Source organism: Cetorhinus maximus, chromosome 11 (assembly GCF_964194155.1).
Source record: "Cetorhinus maximus chromosome 11, sCetMax3.hap1.1, whole genome shotgun sequence".
NCBI classification, from domain to species: Eukaryota; Metazoa; Chordata; class Chondrichthyes; order Lamniformes; family Cetorhinidae; genus Cetorhinus; species Cetorhinus maximus.
The window spans coordinates 95,361,989-95,383,208 of NC_135889.1; the positions used below are offsets into that span (position 1 = coordinate 95,361,989).

General features: G+C 44.7%; 1 protein-coding gene across 2 annotated transcripts in view; it reads right to left on the reverse strand.

The window, feature by feature from the left end:
- LOC144686786 (von Willebrand factor D and EGF domain-containing protein) overlaps positions 1 to 21,220 on the reverse strand; it is a 309,526-nt gene that overhangs the window by 90,035 nt on the left and 198,271 nt on the right. For both annotated transcript variants that reach the window (XM_078552492.1, XM_078552491.1), the window contains exons 14-18: positions 15,866 to 16,027; positions 12,585 to 12,689; positions 8,845 to 8,959; positions 8,443 to 8,693; positions 4,126 to 4,345 (exon numbers count right to left, since the gene is read on the reverse strand). In XM_078552492.1, coding sequence (XP_078408618.1) covers positions 4,126 to 4,345; positions 8,443 to 8,693; positions 8,845 to 8,959; positions 12,585 to 12,689; positions 15,866 to 16,027 — 853 coding nt within the window. The remainder of the gene's footprint in view (positions 1 to 4,125; positions 4,346 to 8,442; positions 8,694 to 8,844; positions 8,960 to 12,584; positions 12,690 to 15,865; positions 16,028 to 21,220) is intronic.

Consider the following 21,220-nt stretch of genomic DNA (forward strand, 5'->3'; position numbering starts at 1 on the left):
GTGTGTATATGTGTGTGTGTGTGTGTATGTGTGTGTGTGTGTATGTGTGTCTGCATTGAGGTACATTCCCTTGGTCTAGTAATATTTAAGCTTATATCCTGAGAGTTGACCAAATACCTTGATTATTTTTCTTTTTATATAGACTCTTAATATTGTCCGATCATCCACAAATTACCGTCCGGATCACCTTTGCTAATCTGCTGCCCTATCCCCAGCACTGATGGGCCTATTAACAAGCCAGTTGATCCTGATAATACATGGCATAAGACAGGTGGCATAGGCAGTCGGGCGAGAGTGGGCAGGCCACTTTTAAAAAAAAACTTTCTCAAAGGGCGGGAAGGAAGGGGGGTGCCCTTTGTGGATCGGGAGTCAGCCCCTCTAAGATAGGACACCCGCTTTTTTCCTACCCACCTGCTCTATTAAACACACCACATCCACGCCCACCCCCACCATCCTCCCCAAACCCTCCTGCTCAAGACCCTGGACTTACCTGGCTCCGGGATCCATTGGCCTTCTTCATGTTCCCGGTTGCAGTCCCGGCAGTGTCCGCTAACGTGCTCTTGATGCTGCTGGGGCTGATGGAGCCGCTGTCCAAATGGATTGGCCGGCAGCTCCCGAAGACGGGATTTCCTCCCCATTGAGGAGCGGAAGTCCCATGTTGCCCCAATTAAGCCCGAACACAGCGCGATGTGGCCGCGGGGTGAGCTGGCTCGGAGTGAGTTGTCACCATGCCAACTTTGCTTCTGGGGGAGGGGAGGGGGCAAGTCATCCGCGCAGCCCCAGCCCCCTCTGTAATATTCTGCCCATTAACTCTATTTCTCTCTCCATAGATGCTTCCTGACCTGCTGTTCTCATTTCAAATTTCCAACATCTGCAGTATTATCCGTTTGTATAAGGGTTTCTTTTCTATTTGATTAGGCCATGAAAAGCCATGAAAACAACACATTGGGCATCGGGCTAACTCTGTGAGACCATTCACAGGCAGGTGCTAAGAAATATCACATGACTAGTTCATGTGAGAGAATGCCATTAAATTATCCTAATCCTCAGCGAATGTAGTTTCTACCATGTGTCGAACTGTTGCAACAAAATTTAATGTAGTAAGTACTGTGTAACAGATCTTGTACTGTGTAACAGAGCTTACACGGTGATCACAAAATTCAATTAAAAATCAATATCTGAAAGCAAAAATTGGAATGGTGCTTGCTACTTCCATTCGAACCTACTTAAACAGGTTGTTTAGAAATAAAAGTGTTGCATGTAATTATGTTTCTGCATTGTTAGACCTAAAACATCCAGCTGGGTTAAGGACAATTAAAAGCTGAATTAAACAGTGCAAACAGCAGGAAATTGTGTAACTGCTGTCAGAACACATTTAGTCTGGAAAAGCTGCTGCAAAAAATCTGAAAGACACAAGATTTGACGCTTTGAACTGGATTTTTCATCCTTGAGGCAGGTTGAGGGAGGCAGAAAAATTCCCGGCTTCGCCTGCGCTCCTCAGGAGGAAGTGCCAGGGAAGGCGGGATTTTCATTCCAGGTGAGGGGGGCAGGCGCAAGCTAAAGTTTGCGTTCGCTGTTTAAAAGGTCTGCCTCTGAGCTGTGGAACATCGTCCCCAGTTATAATGGAAAAAGGCCCTCTTGCCCTCACCCCTCAACCCCCCCCCACACACTCCTCATGCCCCATCCATGCCACCTCATGCCCACCGTGCCAAGGTTTGGCACTTCCAAACCCATTCACCCACTTTACCCAGTAGAGAACCAATGAACCCTATAGTGATGTGTAAAATAAACTTTAAAAAATTAAAAACTTTTAAAAGGTGACATAGTTCAAAGTGGCCTGTAGTAAGAAGGAGTTTTTTTTTAAAAGAAAGCGGGAATTAACAATGAATGAGTTTTTTAAAGCATTTTTTACACATCCTATTGTCACTATAGGGTTCATTAGTTCTATTCAGCGTTCATTGGTTGAATGGGCATGGAAGAGCTATAAATACAAAAAACTACTGCGGATGCTGGAAATCCAAAACAAAAACAGAAGGGTCATGAGGACTCGAAACGTCAACTCTTTTCAATCCGCCGATGCTGCCAGACCTGCTGAGTTTTTCCAGGTAATTCTGTTTTTGTTATGGAAGAGCTATACCTTGGCATGGGGAGTATGGGACATGAGGAGGACCTTTTGAATTTACCTTCCAAAAGGTTCCCTCATGTAGACTATGGTTCACGACACCATGAACCATTACTCTTTGAAAAGCTGACTCCATGAAAATTGTGGGGGATTTGGATATGCCTATGTCCTAGTCAGGAGTGCAGGGTGTGGGCTAATGACCCAAACTAGCCTGTTCTACTGAAAATCTGAAATCCCAGGAATGGGGGTTGGGAATCCCAGAATTGGGAATCAGGGGAGAAGTTTCACAGTAACTTATGGATTGGTGAACTAAATTTCTAGATCTATGTCCAATCAGTGTTTTGGGCAATGCCTGCCTGTGATGCTGTTTGCAATTAGTAAACTGGTTGTTAGAGCAGCAGAATTCAAAGATCATCTTCCGCTGGGTTCCATAGAAAACAGATGCCAACAACAACATATTGCATCTACATGGCACCTTTAATATAGAAAACATCCAAAGTCAACTCACAGCAGGGTATGGAAAAGAGAGACCAAGTTAAAGGAGGGAGAGGTCACTAAAGGAAGAACAAGCGACAAAGAGAATGATCAAAAAATGTTTAACATCATGTTTTGATGATAGACAAGGTCTGTGATAATGAGAAGTTGTCTTCTTTACAGAGTTATTAATCTGATAATGTTTGGTCTTGCTTCAGTGAAAATGGCAAGTCTAGAAAACTCTATTCCATGGAGCTCTACTTGAACAAAAGTAGAGACAACAGTAGTATCAATTCAAAACAGATTGAAATGTGGACATACATTTGTGCTTACTAAGACCTGTCAGTGTCTGATTTTATTAGCCCTGCCCCCTGCTCCATTTGCAAAAAAATTAAATTAAAATATGAGGTGTAGATCTGAAAGTCTTCCCACTTTGCTACTGGTTTTGTATTTTGGCACTAAGGGAAAGAAGGAGAGTTTGTGTAAAAAGATGGTGCACAATATTCACAGGCCAGAATTTTCAGGTCGGTGAGCGGGGACAATGCCTGCTCGCCGATGTGTAAAATGACGGGCGGTGACATCGGGCGTGCATCCTGACACCAGCGCGCGTCATTCAGGTCCTCAGTTTGGCAGGCGCGCAGCGGAGTTGGCTGCGCACCCACTGAACTGTCAAAGGCCTATTAAGGCCATTTAGATTCCAATTAAGACCATTAACCGAGCTGCCCGTTCAACCTTAAGGCTGGAGGCAGGCGAAGAGCCCAGGCGGCCTTCGCATTTATCATGAAACCTCATCCACGGGCGGGATGAGGTTTCATGAAGGGTTTATAAATTAAATAATTTTTTTTTAAAAATTCACTGACATGTCCCAGGTCATGTGACACTGTCACATGAGGGGACATGTCTTAAATTTTTTTTTTCTTCATTAAAATTTGTAAAAATCAAACTAGTCTCCCTGAGGCAGCTTTGTGCCTCAGGGAGTATTCTGTGCTATTTCGCGCACATGTGCGAAAGGGCGCAGGCCCCAACTCAGCCTATCCCCCCGCCCGCATAGGGAGTGCTCAGCGCTTCCGGGTGCACATCATGCTGGGGGGGGCCTTAAGTGGCCTGCCCACGTAAAATGGCAGCGCCCAGCCGATTGCGGGTGGCAATCGGCTGTGTGCCCGCCCTCCCGCACTCGCTTCTTCCCAACTCCCACAACAGGGAGAAAATTCTCCCCTTAGTATTTCATTGGCTATAAAGTGTTTTAGGATGTTCTATGATCATGAAAGTATAAGTGGAAATTTTTCTTTTTTTAAAAATTATATCATATAATTACAATGTGATTACAATGTTATAATCATGGAATTCCATAAGAAACTGTGATGTAAAACGTTTAACAAAATAATAAATAGATAATCATTGTTTGTCAGATCTCTTTTTGATTCTTATTAATTTTACGAAAGATTCAACACGCTCACATCCCTTCAATTTTAATCTAACTTGCACTTTTACCTGTGGTGTTATTTACAGGAGGTAATATGGCTTCCTACCTGTGAGACCAGCTGGACAGTTGCATGAGTAGCTGTTGATACCATCCACGCAGGTGCCAACACCACATGGATTTGATTTGCATTCATCTGTGTTTTCCTGGCAAATCTCCCCTTCAAAACCAACAGGACACACACAGAGGTATTCACCACTTCCTGGGGGGAAATTGATATTTGTAACACATGTTCCACCATTAATGCAGCCACATGGCTTCACTGCAACCTATAAAGGAAAATGAGGAACACTTGAGACAGCTTAGGCAGCAGTGCAATAACACTTCACAGTTGTAAACAGGTGTCTTTTTAATAAAACACATACAAAGTAGATTTTGTTTCTTAATTACCCCTGTGATTTTGCTGTTTGATTTGTGTTAATCTTTTCTCCCCCTCAGGGTTGCTGGTACCACTGTGGCAAGTGTGCCAGTGACCGTTTCACTTTTTATAAATTACCCAAACCAAATACCCAAACCGTTTGTTTGCAAAAAAATTCAAACGACAGCAGATATACCTGCAGTAACAATAATTAAAGCTCTATTTCCTGCTTTACAATTAAATCGCTTCTTTGATGATAATCCTTCCCCTGGAGGGAGGTGGTATCCAGGCTAAGCATTCTAATGTTACTCATTTCTCAGCCAGCTGCTGGTCTATTTTCCTCACAGCAGGATGCATAGTCCCATTTCTTCTTAGGATGAGAGATAAGGCAATTAATATCTCACACAAGACCTAATAAAACACTAGAAATAGATTATAGAAAAAAAGATTTTGGCAGTTGGAATTTTACCCTTGTAGCAGAAAAGGGGGAGGTATTTTCAATGTGATGCAGGTCCCCAGATATGTGGTCCATTTATTTTAAAGGCATAATCCTATTTCATTAAAGACAAACCTCTTCAAATCGTAAAGCCCAGTAAATATTTAATTTTATAATCCCCCTTCAGATGCAGATTCATCATCCGCTATGCACCCACCTGATCCTCCTTCCACTGAAGGAAAGTGATGCTGAAAGCCTTTTTTTAAGTGCTAAAATGGCAGCAAGGGAGAGTTTTCACTTGGGCCGCCATCGGCAGAATGAGCGCAGTGAGAAGCATCTAGGTTTCTAATGTCTGCTCAAACTCGTTGGTACATTGCAGAACCAAAAATCTAGCACGAACCAGCGCAACTGACCAGTTCTTTTAAAAGGTCATTTAAAAAGAAAAAAATGCTCTAAAAATGTTCATTGATATATTTAAGAATGGTAACTAGGTACATTTTGCCTAATAGAGTTGCAAAAAGCTTTTATCACAAAAAAAATAAGCATTTAAATCAGTATTGATCTGCCACCTGTGAATAAGCAGATTATAAATGACTGAAAATGACTTAAAATTTGCTAATTATATTGGGGTACAGGAGTCAGTTTCTTAGTAAATTAAAAGGAATACAATCAAAAGCATTTAAAACATTCCTATTCATTGCCTTGCACTCAAAAGAACCAGCTAAACTTTTTAAGAGTCTCATTAAAGGCCCACAAATGAGTGCAATTGGCAAAAATTCACAATGGTGATTAATTCATCCTGGGGGCGTGGCTAGTTCTGTGGCCAGAGTCTACTTCTAACATAACGCTTTTATAAATGAGCGCAAAAAAATTGCAGAAGTTTGAGTTGCACTGAACGTAATTCGCTCTTAAAATATTTGGAATATTCCACCTTTTGCACCGCTTATGGAGATTTCAGTCAAATTATGCCAAAAAGACCAATCAGAAACTCCAGGCCAATGCAGTTTACTGCCAGCCTTAAAAGAGGCATGGACACAATCCACAGATGGTCATACAATCCACCTTGTTGTTTCAGTCAAGAGTTAACTTCTTAAGCTCTTTAATATTAACCATGGGGCATTTTTTGGCCAAGTTCTCGTGGATAAGGTTGTTCATTACCTTGGCACGCTCCTTCATCGTATCACATATTAGTCATTGTTGAACTAGCATTTCCTACATAATAGCTCCATGGTTCAAGGAACAAAACTGAATGAGGTCACTAAAATATCTACCTCACAAAAATGAATTTTAATTTTCCACACAATGTCATTTCCTGCTGCAGGCAATGTCATGACAGGTTTAAAAGCCCTGACGCTATCTTCAGAGATTCCAGCAATTTTGACCTAGCTTTGCCAGACAGGAGACCAATGGAATTGGATGGAACAATGGCTTTACCCCCCATCCAACATTACTCTCTATTCACTTTGGTAGAGGGGAAAATTGGGCAGCAGTGTAAACCCAGCGTTGCAGCTGATCTCGTCAGTTTCCTAAAGGGTGAGTTCGTTGAAATTGCCCTTATTTGATTTCACAGAATCACAGAATCTTTACAGTGCAGATGCAGACCATTCGGCACATCGAGTCTGCACTGGCCCGCTGAAAGGGCAATCTACCCAATCCCACTCCCTTGTCTTATCCCCGTAATCTACTTTTACAGGTCACCCTGAATGCCTCCATGCTAAATCTGTGCCATTGCTACCTTGATACTCCATTGCTTTTAAAACTGCGGTTAATATACAGTGCTTGTATCAAAACCTGACATTAATATTTAACTATTTATTGTGTATCATATTTACATGTCTAAACTATGACTTCAATGGGAATATGTTTATAACCGCAGATAAATGGGCTAGAATTTTCCGGCCTCATTGGTGTCTGGCATCATGGCGGGGGTGGGGGGGTGGGGGACAATATAGCGAGATGGCCAACAATCGGTTTCACACCGTTGCAAAACCAGTTTGCGATCATCCGCTCCACCCATCAATGGCGGGTCGTGTTTCCTGCCGCCGCATGTCAGGAACCTAATTTCAGTACTTTAACATCTCATTATAAGCCCTGTGCGCTGGAAGCACCCCCCATGCTGGATCATCTGGGCACATCGGTGTGATTGCACACTGACATGTTTCACAACTGTACATAAGCGACATGTACCTGGCGAGCTGCACTTCACTTGGGACTTCCGAGGTTTGTTTGCCTACCTTGCTTCGGGCAGCACTCGCAGTCATCAGCGCCAGCACCAGACTTCACAGGCAGCACTCTTAAGGGGGCTCACAGGCGGGTCTCTACCTACCAGACCAGCTGTAAGGCAGGGGGTGGCTTTTCAACGACTGGAGGGCTAGGGCTTGCTTGGGGAAGGAGAAGGAGTGGCCTCCAGCAAGGGAAGAGGCTGCAGGACAAGGGCTGTACTGGAGAAGGGGGGTATCCCAGGGTGTATGTGGGGGCATATGTTAATCTATTCAAGTGGCCTCAAGATGGTGAGGGCTGAGGAGACAGTCTCCAGAGGGGGTGAGGCCAGATGGGGATGTGAGGGTATGTGTGAGAGAGTGAGTGATAATGTTGCTTCAGCTGGCAGTGAGCGAGAGGCCAGTGAATGTGTGATGGTCTTGTGAGTGTATGAGTTTAGAGTGATAAGATGGTTGCCTTACCCTTGTGGCACAGGTGAGATAATTCATCTGTTTTCTGCACTGGATGGCTGACCTTTTATGTGCAACAATGGCACTGACCACCTCTGCCACTGCATCCCAAGCTGGAGTGGTGAGACTGATGGGCCTCCTGCAGCCAGAGCGGGGGCGGGGGGGGGGGGGGGGGGGTAGAGGACATCGCGACGGGTTTCCATGGCATCCAGAAAGTGTCCCAGGGATGCATCACTGAATCGGGGAGCTGCGCTGCACTCTTCTTAGCTTTTGGGGCCATGGCTGCAGCCTGGGCTGCAAGCATTGAGAAATGTGTGCGCGGCTGCAGTTTAAATATGGCGCCCTGCATGAGAAAGCGGTGAGGTAATGGTATGGCGGGCAAATCAGAGGCCGCCCACCAGCGAGATGGCATGTTTCCTATGGCTGCATAATTAATGAGGTGGAAATGGGATGATGCGGCTGGAAAAGCCGCTGTTGCAGCCAGTGGGTGAAATGACTTTTTCCCCGCTCGCTACTGCACTTTGTGCAAATCTGGGATGGTTCCACCCATGGTTCCAAAGGGAATGTTACTGTTCTCCTTGTACATAAGAGCACATTTCTTCAACAGTGATGGCAAGACAGTGAGAGAGAGATGCACTGAGGTGCCGGTTGCATTCACTGATTTGTATAATTGCTCCTGGTTATTATTAAAGCAGTCTTCTCTTGTTATGGAGCTTGATCTTCAAGAGGCCATTTGTTACTTACGTGGGTGTTCACAAGCTGCAATTGTAGCCGATTTCTTAAATTCTTCTCTTAATAAACTGAATGCCATTACATATTTTGCATGGAAATTTTCAAAAATGGTTTGGATCATTAATAAAAATATGCAAGTGTTCTTCAATTAAGTGGATTTTCTGTACTCACTTGAACAGAATACGTGTTTTGTGCATTGCACTCGTCAGACACCGTAAAACTAAAGTTGCTAGACTCTTGAGAATTCACTTTCCAGATCAGAAGTCCCGCAGGTGATAGGCTGCCATTCTGTGGTCCAGATTCCAGCAAGAATAGTACAGCCGACCCTTCTGGGTCCGCAGCTGTGAACTGGTAAACAAAATTTTCACCAAAGAAGGTCTGGAGCTTAGCTGTGGTCACCTGGTAAATTGGTGGCTGATTGTCTTAAAGAAATGTAAAAATGATGGCAATTAAGAGTAAATCCAAATAAAACAATAGCCTCCCACTCACACCCCCCCACCACCTCCAACCATTCTTCTCCCCTCAAAAAATAAAGTTCCCAATCAAATTCAAAAGCTATGAATTTAAACTTACTTTCATTTTTAGACCAGGTGAATTTGGATATGCCAGGCCTGCAATGTAAACAAAGGCTTGTTGGGTTTGTGTCTCCTTCACCATAGCATAGGCCATCTATATTACAGGTCTTTTCCTATGGATAAGAGTCATATTTATAATTTAAGGTAAGGATCAATGAACGCAGTTACTGCAACAAAAACAGAAAATGGTGAAAATACCTAGCAGATCTGGCAGCATTAGGGGAGAGATAAATAGAACTGACATTGAGGTCAATGACCTATTGCCAGAACTCTCTGGTAAAAGATCATTAACCTGAGATGTTAACTCTAGGTGGATTTTCCAGTCCCGTCAAAAGTCAATGGGCTTTTGGCTGCCTCTCCAAATTTTCCTCCCCCACCCGTAGCAGTTCTTGCTGTGGGCAGGACCAGAGAATCCAGCCTCTGTTTCCCTCTTCACAGATGCAGCCAAGGCCGCTGAGCATTTCCAGCATTTTCTGTTTTTATTTCAGCTTTTCACCATTCGCAGTATTTTGCTTTAACAATCACTGCAACATTTGATTATGATCATATTAAACAACAAAGGCACCTAAAAGCAGCCATTAAACCGATCTAATCATCTGGAATTTTGTGCTGTTTGTGGCAATTATATCTCTGTAAATATGACTTTCCATGTAAATGTAACTTTCTTCCCCAATTACAGCTGTGCATATACTTCAAAAGCACTTCATTGGTTGGAAAGCGTTTTTAGATGTTTTGGGTCATGAAAAGCGCTACATAAATTCAAGTCTTTCTTTTATTTAACCCTGTTGCTGAGTTTCTGAGTTCCTACTTTTATTTGATTCTTTATCACTGATTTGCAGCTATTCTGCAGTACTTCATGTTCAGTTGTTATTCCTACCCTTTCCTTTATGACTTTCAGGCAGCACCTGATTTAATATTTTCAGTGTCTTATATTATTAGCCTCATGAAAGTAACAGTACTTTGCTTCACACAAAACCAATTCATTAAAAAATAGACAAAGCACCAGCTCAATTAATGGGTGCACACTGGTTGGTTACCCCTCTTGTAACACTTAAGTGGCCAGGTGGATTATACTCCAATGTTCTTGGAGGCCACAATCCTACGTACAGAATGTAGCTTTGCTGTATTAAATCAGAAAGCTGCAATTAGGGCTAACTCTACTACACTCACATCTGCTAAACAAATGTCGGGATAAAGATTAAGTCACAAACATGGCAAACATCCTGGAGGCAACTCTGTAGTTAGCACAGGATGAAGGGGAATGGTTTGGAATGGGCAGTGCTCACTCTAGAAAGAGATAAGATGCCCTGAAGGGAATTACAGCAGGCAGCAAGAAGAGGCGGCAATTACACTGTGAGGTATGACAATCAGTGCTAGGCTTCCTAATGTTAAGTAAAGTTTAACTAAATGGAATAAAAGCAGGGCAAAGGGCAGTGCCCTTTGTCATATTCAAAACCCCTATCATTTTGTGTAACAGAATAGAACAGGGAAGTTGGTATGTTGCTATCAAGGCTATTTCCTGAATGATGCACCTAGCAAATCAGCTGTTAAAATGTTAATTGTACTAAAGTTTGAATAAATGAGCCAACAAAATTAAGAGATATCTCAAAATTTCTGCATAATTTAATTTTTCTTCTGTGTTATATAACCAGGAATTGTATCGTAATTCAAGCCCAAATTCAGCAGCTAGCTGAACCAAATTCTGTGTGGGAATGTAGATACCATGGTACATCGTTCTAGGGTTGTGGCATGACTCAATGCAATAGAAATTACATAATCCCCCACCCCCCCACCTTTCAGTGTCATAAATATTTAAATGCTGCGGGGAGAGGTTGGCATAGTGGCAATGTCACTAGAATAGTAATCCAGAGACCCAGGCAAATTCTCTGGGGAACATGTGTTCAAGCCCTACCACAGCAGCTGGTGGAATTTAAATCTAATAAACAAATCTGGAATCGAAAAGCTAGTCTCAGTGGTGGTGATCGTGAAATTATGATCGATTGTTGCAAAAACCCATCTGGTTCGGGAAATCTGCCATCCTTACCTGGTCTGGCCTACATGTGACTCCATATCCATAACAATGTGGCTGACTCTTAACTGCCCCCTGAAATGGCCGAGCAAACTATTCAGTTCAAGGGCAAGTAGGGGTGGGCAACGAATGCTGGCCTTGCCGCGACACCCACATCCCGTGAAAGAATAAAGACAAAAAACAGTATACTTGGAAAATTTAGAAAATTGGGTACATGTATCTGTTTCAAGCAGTTTCCTATGGTTAGGGTCACTTAGCACTGCTGAGAACCTGGCCTGCAACCCCTCCCCCCACTCTCTGCTACCTACCCTCCCTTCTGATCACTTCCACCTAGATTCTTAAAGTTGCACAGCACAAAGCAGGCCATTCAGCCCACTGAATCTATGCCAGCTCTTTCAAAGAACAATTCAGTTAGTCCCACTCACCCGTTCTTTACCCATATCCTTTTTTCACCATTAGTAATTTATCCAATGTCCCTTTAAAGCTGTGACTGAATTTCCGTTGATCAATCTATCTTGCAGTGCATTCCAAACCCTAACTAGTCATTGCAGAAGAAAGTTTTTCATGTGGCCCCTGGTTCTTTTGCCAGTCACTTTAAACCTGTGACCTCTTGTTATCGATACCTAGCCTCCCTTCAGATTACTTTCACCTTTTTCAGGTGCAGTTCCCCCATTCTTACTTAATGACGTCCCTCTTCCTATCCCAATCACTTTTCCCTTGCCCAATCAATCCTGTACCTCTGCTTCTCCCTCTTGCCCTGCTGCTTCCCTCCACCATGAATGTTCCCGTCCCTGTCCCGACCACCCCACTTCCCAAAATGTCCAACTATATTTCTTGGGCTGCCCCTCCCCCTCACACTCGTCACCATGTGACTTTCCCAATCAATTTTCCTCCATCTGCCAAAGGCCGTCTTCTTTCTCCCGACCGCCTCTCATCTTTTCTGATCCCATGGCACTATTTAGAAGAGCAGGGTGTTAACCCCAATGTCCTGGCCAATATTAATCACTCAATCAACATCACTAAAAACAGATTATCTTGAGATTATCACGTTATTTTTGTGATCGCTTGTTGTGTGCAAATTGGTTGCCAGGTTTCATATATTATGACCATGACTACGCTTCAAAAAATGTACTTAATCAGCTGTGAAGTGCTTTGGGACAACTGAGTTCATGAAAGGTGCCAAGTAAATGCAAGTGCTTCTTTTTCCCAGTCACACAAAATTCCAAAGCAAACCAGTGAATATGATATAAAAGCACAAATAGGACTGCATTACCTGGGCTCTGACAGCTGGATCAGAGTTATGCAAGGGCCAAAAGATGCAAGTTGGATACTCTTGCCCTGAAGGGTAGAATATCCTTGGCTGGGTGAGCAATGTAAAGCTTACTAGTGCCCTGGGCTTGATTTCAGCTGGTTAAAATTGAGCAGTATCCACGGATACATGAAAGTCTCTAACCCTTGGCTCTTGACAACTTTGGATAAGTGCTGTACATTCCTACAGGGAGACCACTTTTCACTTTCTAACAGAGAAACAAATCTTGTATGTACATTTCTCAATTGCTTGCGTTGGAAATCCTCGCTATAGTAATGGATCTTCCCAGGTGTCATCCTGACTCCTGACTGACTAAAACTGATCACTTTCATTAAAGCTGCAATATTGTACTGAGAAACCACATTTTCTGTTGTATCAATATTCAAAAATCTGAAATTACCTTCAACTTACAAAGTCCATGAGGCATGCTATCACAAATCTGGCAAACACCATCATAAAGTGTCAGGACTTTCGAGTCACTGAACAAGGATCCATCATTTGTAATCTGTCAAGTAGAAAAAGGATGACATATTCAGCCATATAATTTTATATTATTTTGTCTATAATCATTGAAGCATTCCAGAATTGCAAATTTTACATTTGGAAAGTCAAAAACCAATCTTAACTCCGAGTAAAGCAAAAGGAAATTCATGAAACATATTTTTAATCATTGAATTTACAAGACAAATGCTAGTGATTGCTTCCACAGAGTGCTGTCTAATTGCTTCCCTTGCCAAGGCTCATGTGCAGAGCTCATAGAAGAACCTGGAGGCAGCTGCTGCTGTTGGATGCACCACAGAATTTAGCACAGAATTTAACCCCAGTGGGGAAGTAGTTTTTTCCTATTACATTGCTCAGTCTTTTCCCCATTTGTTTCCCAGCTGTTGCTTATTCTTCAAGTTTCTTGTGGGTTCATTTTGATACAACATCTAAAACTATGAGCCATGACCATTACAGCTTACATTGACTCTGAGCAGTTTATAAGGGCTGCAGTAAATGTAAGGAATTAAGGCAAAATGTATTGGGCAGAAGGTTATAAATCTCTGAAGAGAGAGATGGGCTTCCTGGAGGTTTTTGAACAGACAGGCAAATCTGCAGCACCATATTCTTGGTTGCAGTTGAAACAGAGAAGGCTTCTAAATATGACATTTGGACCTCCCATTAGATTAGTTAGTCTCATATTAAAATATCGAAGATTTTGAGCCTTACAGATCAGAAAAGTCTCCTCATCCTTAACCTGCTTTGAATAATTTAACCTCATCTATTAGTGACATGATGTTAATATACTCATATTCATTAGTTCTGCTATAGGAATGGAACAAATCTGTTACTACCAGTGGCAGTCTGTGTGGCTGAATGTAGATAAGGCTGAAGAAAAACAGAATTTGCTCAGTGAAAGTAGGACCACAGCCCACTAAGTTTGCCATTAACTATCCTGGTAGTTGTAGGATAGAATAATGCAGTTGTTGACTTATCATAACTATCAACCTCTATCACCTAGTCTACAACAGGTCCAGACATGACACAAGGAAAACCTGAGTGGTGGAGAGCCTTGGGAACCACATGTCTAAAGTCCCCTGTCCCTCCCCAGGATGCTACACTTACCACTGTCACGACAGAGGATTAAAGCTCCGAATTACTTATGGACATATTGAATTTTTTAAGTAAGACATGTGTTTTTTAAAAAGACCTACAAACAAAAGCTGGCTGACAACGTAAAGTAACCACTTTCTGTGAAACTCCTATGTAGATTATACTTGACCAGCTAGTCCAGAGAGCTAATATGGAATGTCGCACCTAAAAGGTGTCAAGGCCTACTTCAGACAGAGACACTGGAAAGGAAGGGATGCAATGGAAAAGACTGAACTTTAATCTCCCGTGGTTGTGGAAACAATGGAGACAGATTACCATATCTCAGCAGAAACCATCTCCTGTTGAGTTATATCTCAGAATGTGGAAATGGTCTGAATTGAAAGGAAGCAGATTCTGGGAGAAATACATGTTTTTTTCCCTTCCAGAAATACACAAGGAAATGTGTTAAAAAGTAAGCTGCAAACCTGATCTGTATGTGTGTTAGTGTGTGCTGTGTAGGTCACAGCAGAAGAACATCAACTAGACATCCTTGAAGCTTGCGGGTGAAAGTCGATTTCTCTCTCTGGCTGGAGGCAAGTCAGCAAAGGCACAGTCAAAAAGGAAACAGAGCAGCTCCTTCAGCCAACCTGCAGTATCAAATGTCTCCAAACCAACTGCTCAATTGCCAAAGTCAGCTCTACCGGAATCACCCAACTTAACGGCCGCAACGCTGTGCCTTCTATTGCTCATGGACAAGTTAAATACTGATTCGTATATCTTTCTTAACTTTTAATTTTGGACTCAACTTCTCATTTATGATCTGTGTGTATGTGCGCTGCATTTTTATTATTTTTTCTCAGGTTTTTAGTAACTAATAAACTTACTCTTTCTTTGACTCGAGAAAGCCTGCTTAAATTGGCTCCTTCTAAAACATAAATACATTTGGCCTGGGAAAAGATATCCATGAGGGAAGGGGTCCCTTTTAAATTAAACCTTATCGCAACCAACAATGAATGAAGAAGGGAAGCCGGCTCATTCGTCCTCACCCGGGAGCATAACAAAATTGGGTCCCTGTTCGGGAAGTTAACCATTTGGGGTACCTCGTCCGGGATCATAACAAATTGGAGGACTTCGTCTGGGGATTGGCCGCAGCACCACATTTCATGTCATAAATTGCTAAACTTCTTTCAGTCAGTTGATGAAGCAGGAGACCAGGGCAGGATTATTAGGTCGCCGTGTGGGCCAATTAACGGCCAGCCCACGTGAAGCGTGCGCTGAAATACTCAGCGCCTTTATGCTGCCAGAGCAGATGGGCAGTTAGGATATAATGTGCCCGGGGTTGATGATGCACTCCCAGCCCTTGTGGTACCCACTGGTCATAGGAGGCCTCAAGTGGACACCGTGCGCACCCTCTCCAAGGACACAGACAGAAGAGGGGCAGGAAGTGTCTCTTTATATGTTCACAAGTAATTATCCAATTAGTGCCTCTCACCTGTACACACTTAACCTTAATTTATACAAAAGTGACTCATATGCCCTGTCAAAAAATCTGAAAGAAATCTATAACTGTTGTTTGAATAATTAAATCAACATGAATTGCTTCTTCTACTCCTTCCCCAGCACGAAGGGTGAAGGCTAGAGGGTTGTTTTTTTGTTGTACTGTTATTATTACGACAGGGACAACGCCCAGAGCACCAAGGCAGGCCTTTTAAACAGCACACCTCCGCACCTGGCAGCCCCTGTGGCTGCTTCCAGGGGTGGCGCATCCCCCCACATCGCCCACACCCCCCTCTCCCCCACCCCCAAAATAAAAATCCTGCGGGCTGGGGCAGTTTCTTCCCAGTCGGGTTTGCAAAGTTTGTGTCCCAGGCTTGGGAGCGAAAATGTGGCCATGTTCTGCGGCTGAATGAGTTTTGCCAGCAGAGCCCTGCACGTTCTGCAGAGGGTGAGTGAGGGAGAAGATTGAACAAGGAGAAAAAGTAGAAGTTTGTCATGTAATCCCCTTGTTAAACGCAAATAGTTCAATTATTTCAATGAATTCATTTTATCAAATTATATTTTAATTTTCAGTTTGAGGGTGTTTTGCGTCTGAGAGTTTAAAAGTCTTACCTTGATTTGCCATCTGGCGAAAGGTTTATCTGAGAACATGAAGTCCACAGTCTCAGTTGCCATATTTGTCAGCACCGGAATTTGGCAATCAACCGCCTTGGTACTAAGGAACGTGGCCTTTGTTATCTGTATAACTCCTGGAATCCATTCATTATTCACATGCTGCTCTCGACATTAACAGGAGAAACAAAAAGAATGTTCACATTGTGATCTGTGTCAGCTCCTTAACTACCACAAAAGCTATCAATGGTTTTAAATTTTAATTCTCAATATTAACAATTTCTCACAATCTAAAGCAAACAGTCAACAAAAGCAGCATTAATCAGGTGGTAAAAGCAAAATACTGCAGATGCTGGAAATAAAAACAGGAAAAGCAGGTCTGACAGCATCTGTGGAGAGAGGAACAAGAGTTAATGTTTCCAGTCCGTATGACTCTTCTTCAGGCCTGCTGAGTTTTTCCAGCATTTTCTGTTTTTCTTAACCAGGTGGTGATGACCTCAAATTGCAGTCAGTGGCCTTAGAACCCTGTTAATGCCAATGCATCAGTCACCGCTATTTTACGCAGCATCCTACTGCTGAAAGGCCAAAACCTCAACCTGCTTCAGCTTTTAATATGCAAATTGGGGTCCTCTGATATTGCACAGGATGCCTATTGTCATTTAGGACAGAACTGGTTGGAGCAGACACCATATACTGCCCAACCAGTTTTATGGGGGCACAACTGAAACTTTAAATAATTTTTGTGGGGTTGAGTGACCAGGAGCACTGGCCCAAATCCAACAAGCTGTATACGGATGTCTCGTTGGGTCAGGGAGTTTGGCAGGTCTATTTAAAATGAGGTTTGGGCCTCAAAATTTCTCTAGTGGATGGGCAGTTAGAATATAATGGGCACATGAAAGTTATGCTCTAAATATTTTAAACACAGTTATATGTTCACCCTCATGGCTCGTATCCTTATTAAAATTAAGAGCTTTCTTCATTTATTCATCTCTAGGGTCTGCTTATTACAATGTTTTATTTATGCACCATCCCAACATTTTTCTCTATGCATCAGTTATAACTAATTGATAAATGCATCCACAGACAAATAAATGTTAAATGGGGAAACCAGCAGGGTACTTCTTCAACGTTGTAGCTTTGATTTAGCAAGGAGAGAAACAAAGAGCTTGTATTTATAGCACCTTGTATGCCCTTGGGGCATCTTACAGCCAATAAAGCATTTTTGAAATGTAGTAACTGGTATAGTGCAAGTAACGGTGAAGGTTGGGGGGGCAGTGGGGGGGGGGAATTTGTGCACAGCAAGATCCCACAAATAACCACAGAATTATGACCAAATAATCTGTTTTAAATTTCGGTTGAGGGGTAAATGTTGGCCAGGACACTTCAAATGATATCATGGAGCCTTTTACACCCACCCGATGGGGCAAATGGGCTTCCGTGTACTGTTCCAAATACAAGTTAGCTATAATTCAAAGTAACATTAAAGCCCAAATTTTATGACTGTTCTGAGGAACATTGCCACTCCTCATTGCCGCCATTGGGACTTGTTGAAAATCACGGCAGTGCTCACCTGATGTGACCTGGCGGCGGGCGGGGTTCCTCCATAAGGCATTTCAAGCTGCAACAAGTTACCATGTGGGGTGTTATTAAGGGTTCTATTTTATGCTTCATTGTATAGTAAAGCTGGCCCCAATATGCGATGCAAATGAGGTTCTAATGTAACAGCAAAGTGAAATAATCTTGTTCAAATACTCACTGACCAGGGCAAATGATTTACTACAACATAACTTCCCATGATAAATTCCATGGCATGAATTTTCAGCTTGGTGAGCGGGGGCAGGGCTCACTTGCCGAGGCGTAAAATGACCCGTGGTGATGTCGGGTGGGCATCCTGATGTCGCCGCGCGTCATTTAGGTTTTCAGTTCGGCGGCCGCGCACTGGAGTCGGCTGCGCACCCGTCAAACTGTCAAAGGCCTATGTAGGCCATTTAAAAATCAAAGTAATAAACTGAGCTGCCCATCCAACCTTAAGGTTGGCAGGCAGGCGAAGAGCCCAGGCGGCCTTCGCATTTATCATGAAACCTCATCCGCAGGCGGGATGAGGTTTCGTGAAGGGTTTATACACTTAATAAACTTTTCCATTAATGTTCATTGACTTGGCTCAGCTCATGTGACGCTCACATGAGGGGACATGTCCTAAAATTTTTTCTTCTCTTTATTTAAATTTTTGAAACTTAAACTAATTTCCCTGAGGCACATAGGTGCCTCAGGGAGAATCCTGCACTCTTTCGTGTGCATACGGGAAAAAGCGCAGGCCCCAACTCAGGGAACCCCACCACCACCCCCCCCCCACTCCACCGCACAGGGAGTGCTCAGCACTTCCGGGAGCATGTCACGCTGGGCGGGCCTTAGTTGGACTGCCCACGTAAAATAGCAGCTCGGACCCGATCGGGGGCGCCGATCGGGTTCGCGGCAGCCCTCGCCCGCCCCTGCACAACCCCCAGAAGGGGGGGAAGTTCTCCCCCATGAATTTCTGCCAGGATACTCCAATTTTGCAGTAAAACTTCTGGGGCAGAATTTTCCCGTTGGCGTGCATGGGCGGACCCCACATGTCCACATGTAAAATGATGCGCGGTGACGTCAGGCGAGCGTCCCGACGTCACTGCGCACTATTGCGATATTTCGTTGGGTGGGCGCGATGATGTCCGACACACGCCCGCCATTAATTAATGAGCCACTTAAGGCCCTTGATTCACCAATCAACGCCAATTTTTCAGCGCCCGTGCAATCTTCGGGTCAGCACACGGGCGCAATGGGCAGGCGGATAGAACACATTTGTATAAACCTCATCCACGGGCAGGATAAGAGGGCTCACTGGGGTTGCGAGTGTGCTCTCTCAATTATTGATTTTTGAAAGTTATTGAAACTTGCCTGTGTGATCTGCAATACTTCAAAACACACACCAGCTGCTTTGTCTGGACTCGTAACCTTCAGTTTAGCACTTTGCAGTGAGGAATCTTTTTTGGACCTGCAGGATTCAGGAAGCCTTCCCATAGCCTGGGAATGGGAGCTGAACTGTCCACTGGAGGCACCTACTCTGAGGAGGAAGAGAGGGCTAGAACGGGGAGGAAGCCAGGAGTGCCCATTCAGCCTCCAGGGGAGCCATTTTTGGGAGGACAGGTGCAGGCACAAGGGCTGCGAGACCAAGGCAGAAGAGACCGCAGAAGACGCCATTATCCTGCTGCCAGGGTATACAGGCGGCGAAGCAGTTACCTCAATATGTCTGAGGTGCAGTGCCGAAGGAGGCTCCGCCTCTCAAGGGAGACAGTCAACTATATCTGTCAGATGATTGGGCCTGAGATTTCCGCTAACTGTGTGGGTGGACACCCCATGCCAGTGGCTCTGAAGGTCACAGTTGCCCTCAACTTCTATGCCTCTGGCTCCTTCCAGGGGTCAGGGATAATCTTTGCGGTGTCTCCCAATCAGCTGTCCACACTTGTGTCACGAAGTTTACAGACGCTCTGTTCAGGTGTGCATTAACCTTCATCCACTTCCATTGGGACCAGGCAAGCCAGGCATAGTGAGTCAGAGGCTTTGAGACGATTGCTGGCTTCCCCCACGTCCAGGGTGCTATAGACTGTACACATGTGGCCATCAAGGCGCCAGCAGGTGAGCCCGGTGCCTTCGTCAACAGGAAGGGCTTCCACTCCATGAACGTGCAGATAGTGTGTGATTACAGGATGCTGATTCTACAAATCTGTGTAAGGTACCCAGGCAGCTCCCACAACGCCTACATCCTCAGACACTCCCAGGTGCCAGGACACTTCAGTGCTCTCGCCCGGCTTGATGGATGGCTGCTGGGTGACAAGGGTTATCCCCTCTGACGGTGGCTCATGACGCCTCTCCACCATCCAAGAACAGAAGCTGAGCAGCGGTACAATAGGAGCCACGCCTCCACAAGGGCTGTGGTGGAGACAGCCATCGGTCTTCTCAAGATGCGCTTCCGATGCCTGGACTGCTCAGGGGGCGCACTCCAGTACCCCCCAGATCATGTGTCAGTGATAGTGGTTGCATGCTGCACTCTCAACAATCTTTCGCTGGAAAGGGAGGTTGCAGTGGATGATGATGTTGACGCAGTGGCTGCGGCTGCACACGATGAATCCAGCAGTGTGTCCGAGGATGAGCACAGGGAAATGCTGAGGGGGTAGACGCTGACCTGGGCATACTGCAGGGAGGCAGGGACACCCGGGAGGCTTTAATCCAATGAACCTTCAGCTAGCACAACACAGATGGACCACCAGGACAAGCCTGGGCTGTAGGCTCCACATTCGATACCTAAGTGTCAAATCTTCCAGGTTAGGCACAGTAACTAAGGGCCTTGTTAATAAAGCGAATGTCCCACAAAACACTCCTAACATTTTTGGAAACCATACACATGCAGGAGAAAAGAGGCACCCTCAGTCATGGTCACATGTCTGAATTTAATATCACAGGCAAAGAAATTTAATGAAACAAATGACAAGGGTGTTCCAATTCAAAGCAAATCATAAGGACCTCATCTTGGGCCAACACAAAAGCACCAGTGATAAACCCATGATGTGCCTAAGGTGCCTTATGTTTACGTTTCCAGGTGCTGCCCCATTGCTTGGAGTGGCATCTGAGACAGCCTGCTGACTCTGTTGTCCTGTTGGTCTCGATGACCTTGGCGGTCGTCCTCTGGCTCGTGGAGCCTGTGCTAGCCCCGACTGGGAGGGAGCTGCCAGTTCCACAGCTGGCATCTCCCCAGTTGTCGCAGCCTCACCGGATGCGATGGTCACTGGCAGAGGGGCGGAGGAGCTGCTGCCCTCATCCGGAGCGCCCTGAGAGGAGCTCGCAGAGACGCAAGGCAGCTGCTGCGCCGACGTGAGGTTGCTTTGGACCTCTTTGTTCACAGAGGATGGATAGGCACCGAGCTGGGAAACTTGGTGCCTACACCATCTCCCACACCGGCAGTGACCAGCTGAGGTCAATGACGATGTGAGGCCTTGCTAGTCGGAGTGCATCTCCAGAAAGCCCTGATGGGTGTCCTGGAGGAACCTCTCCACAAGAGTCGCCACTCACTCCATGGAAGACACATGGCGCTCAGACATGTAGCTCATTGCTTCGGCGATCGTCTGTGTAGACTCCTCCACCACGGAGACCAAGCCAAGCATAGCCTCATCTATCTCCCCCAGATGTTCCCGCACACCGGGCCGCATTTCCTGCACCTGCTGCGTCGCGGACGAAACCAGAGGCACATAATCAGGCACTGCAGTCCTCCAACTGCTGGCACCATGGGCACTCTCTGTCTCTGCCAGCTCCTCCAGTGACAGTGAA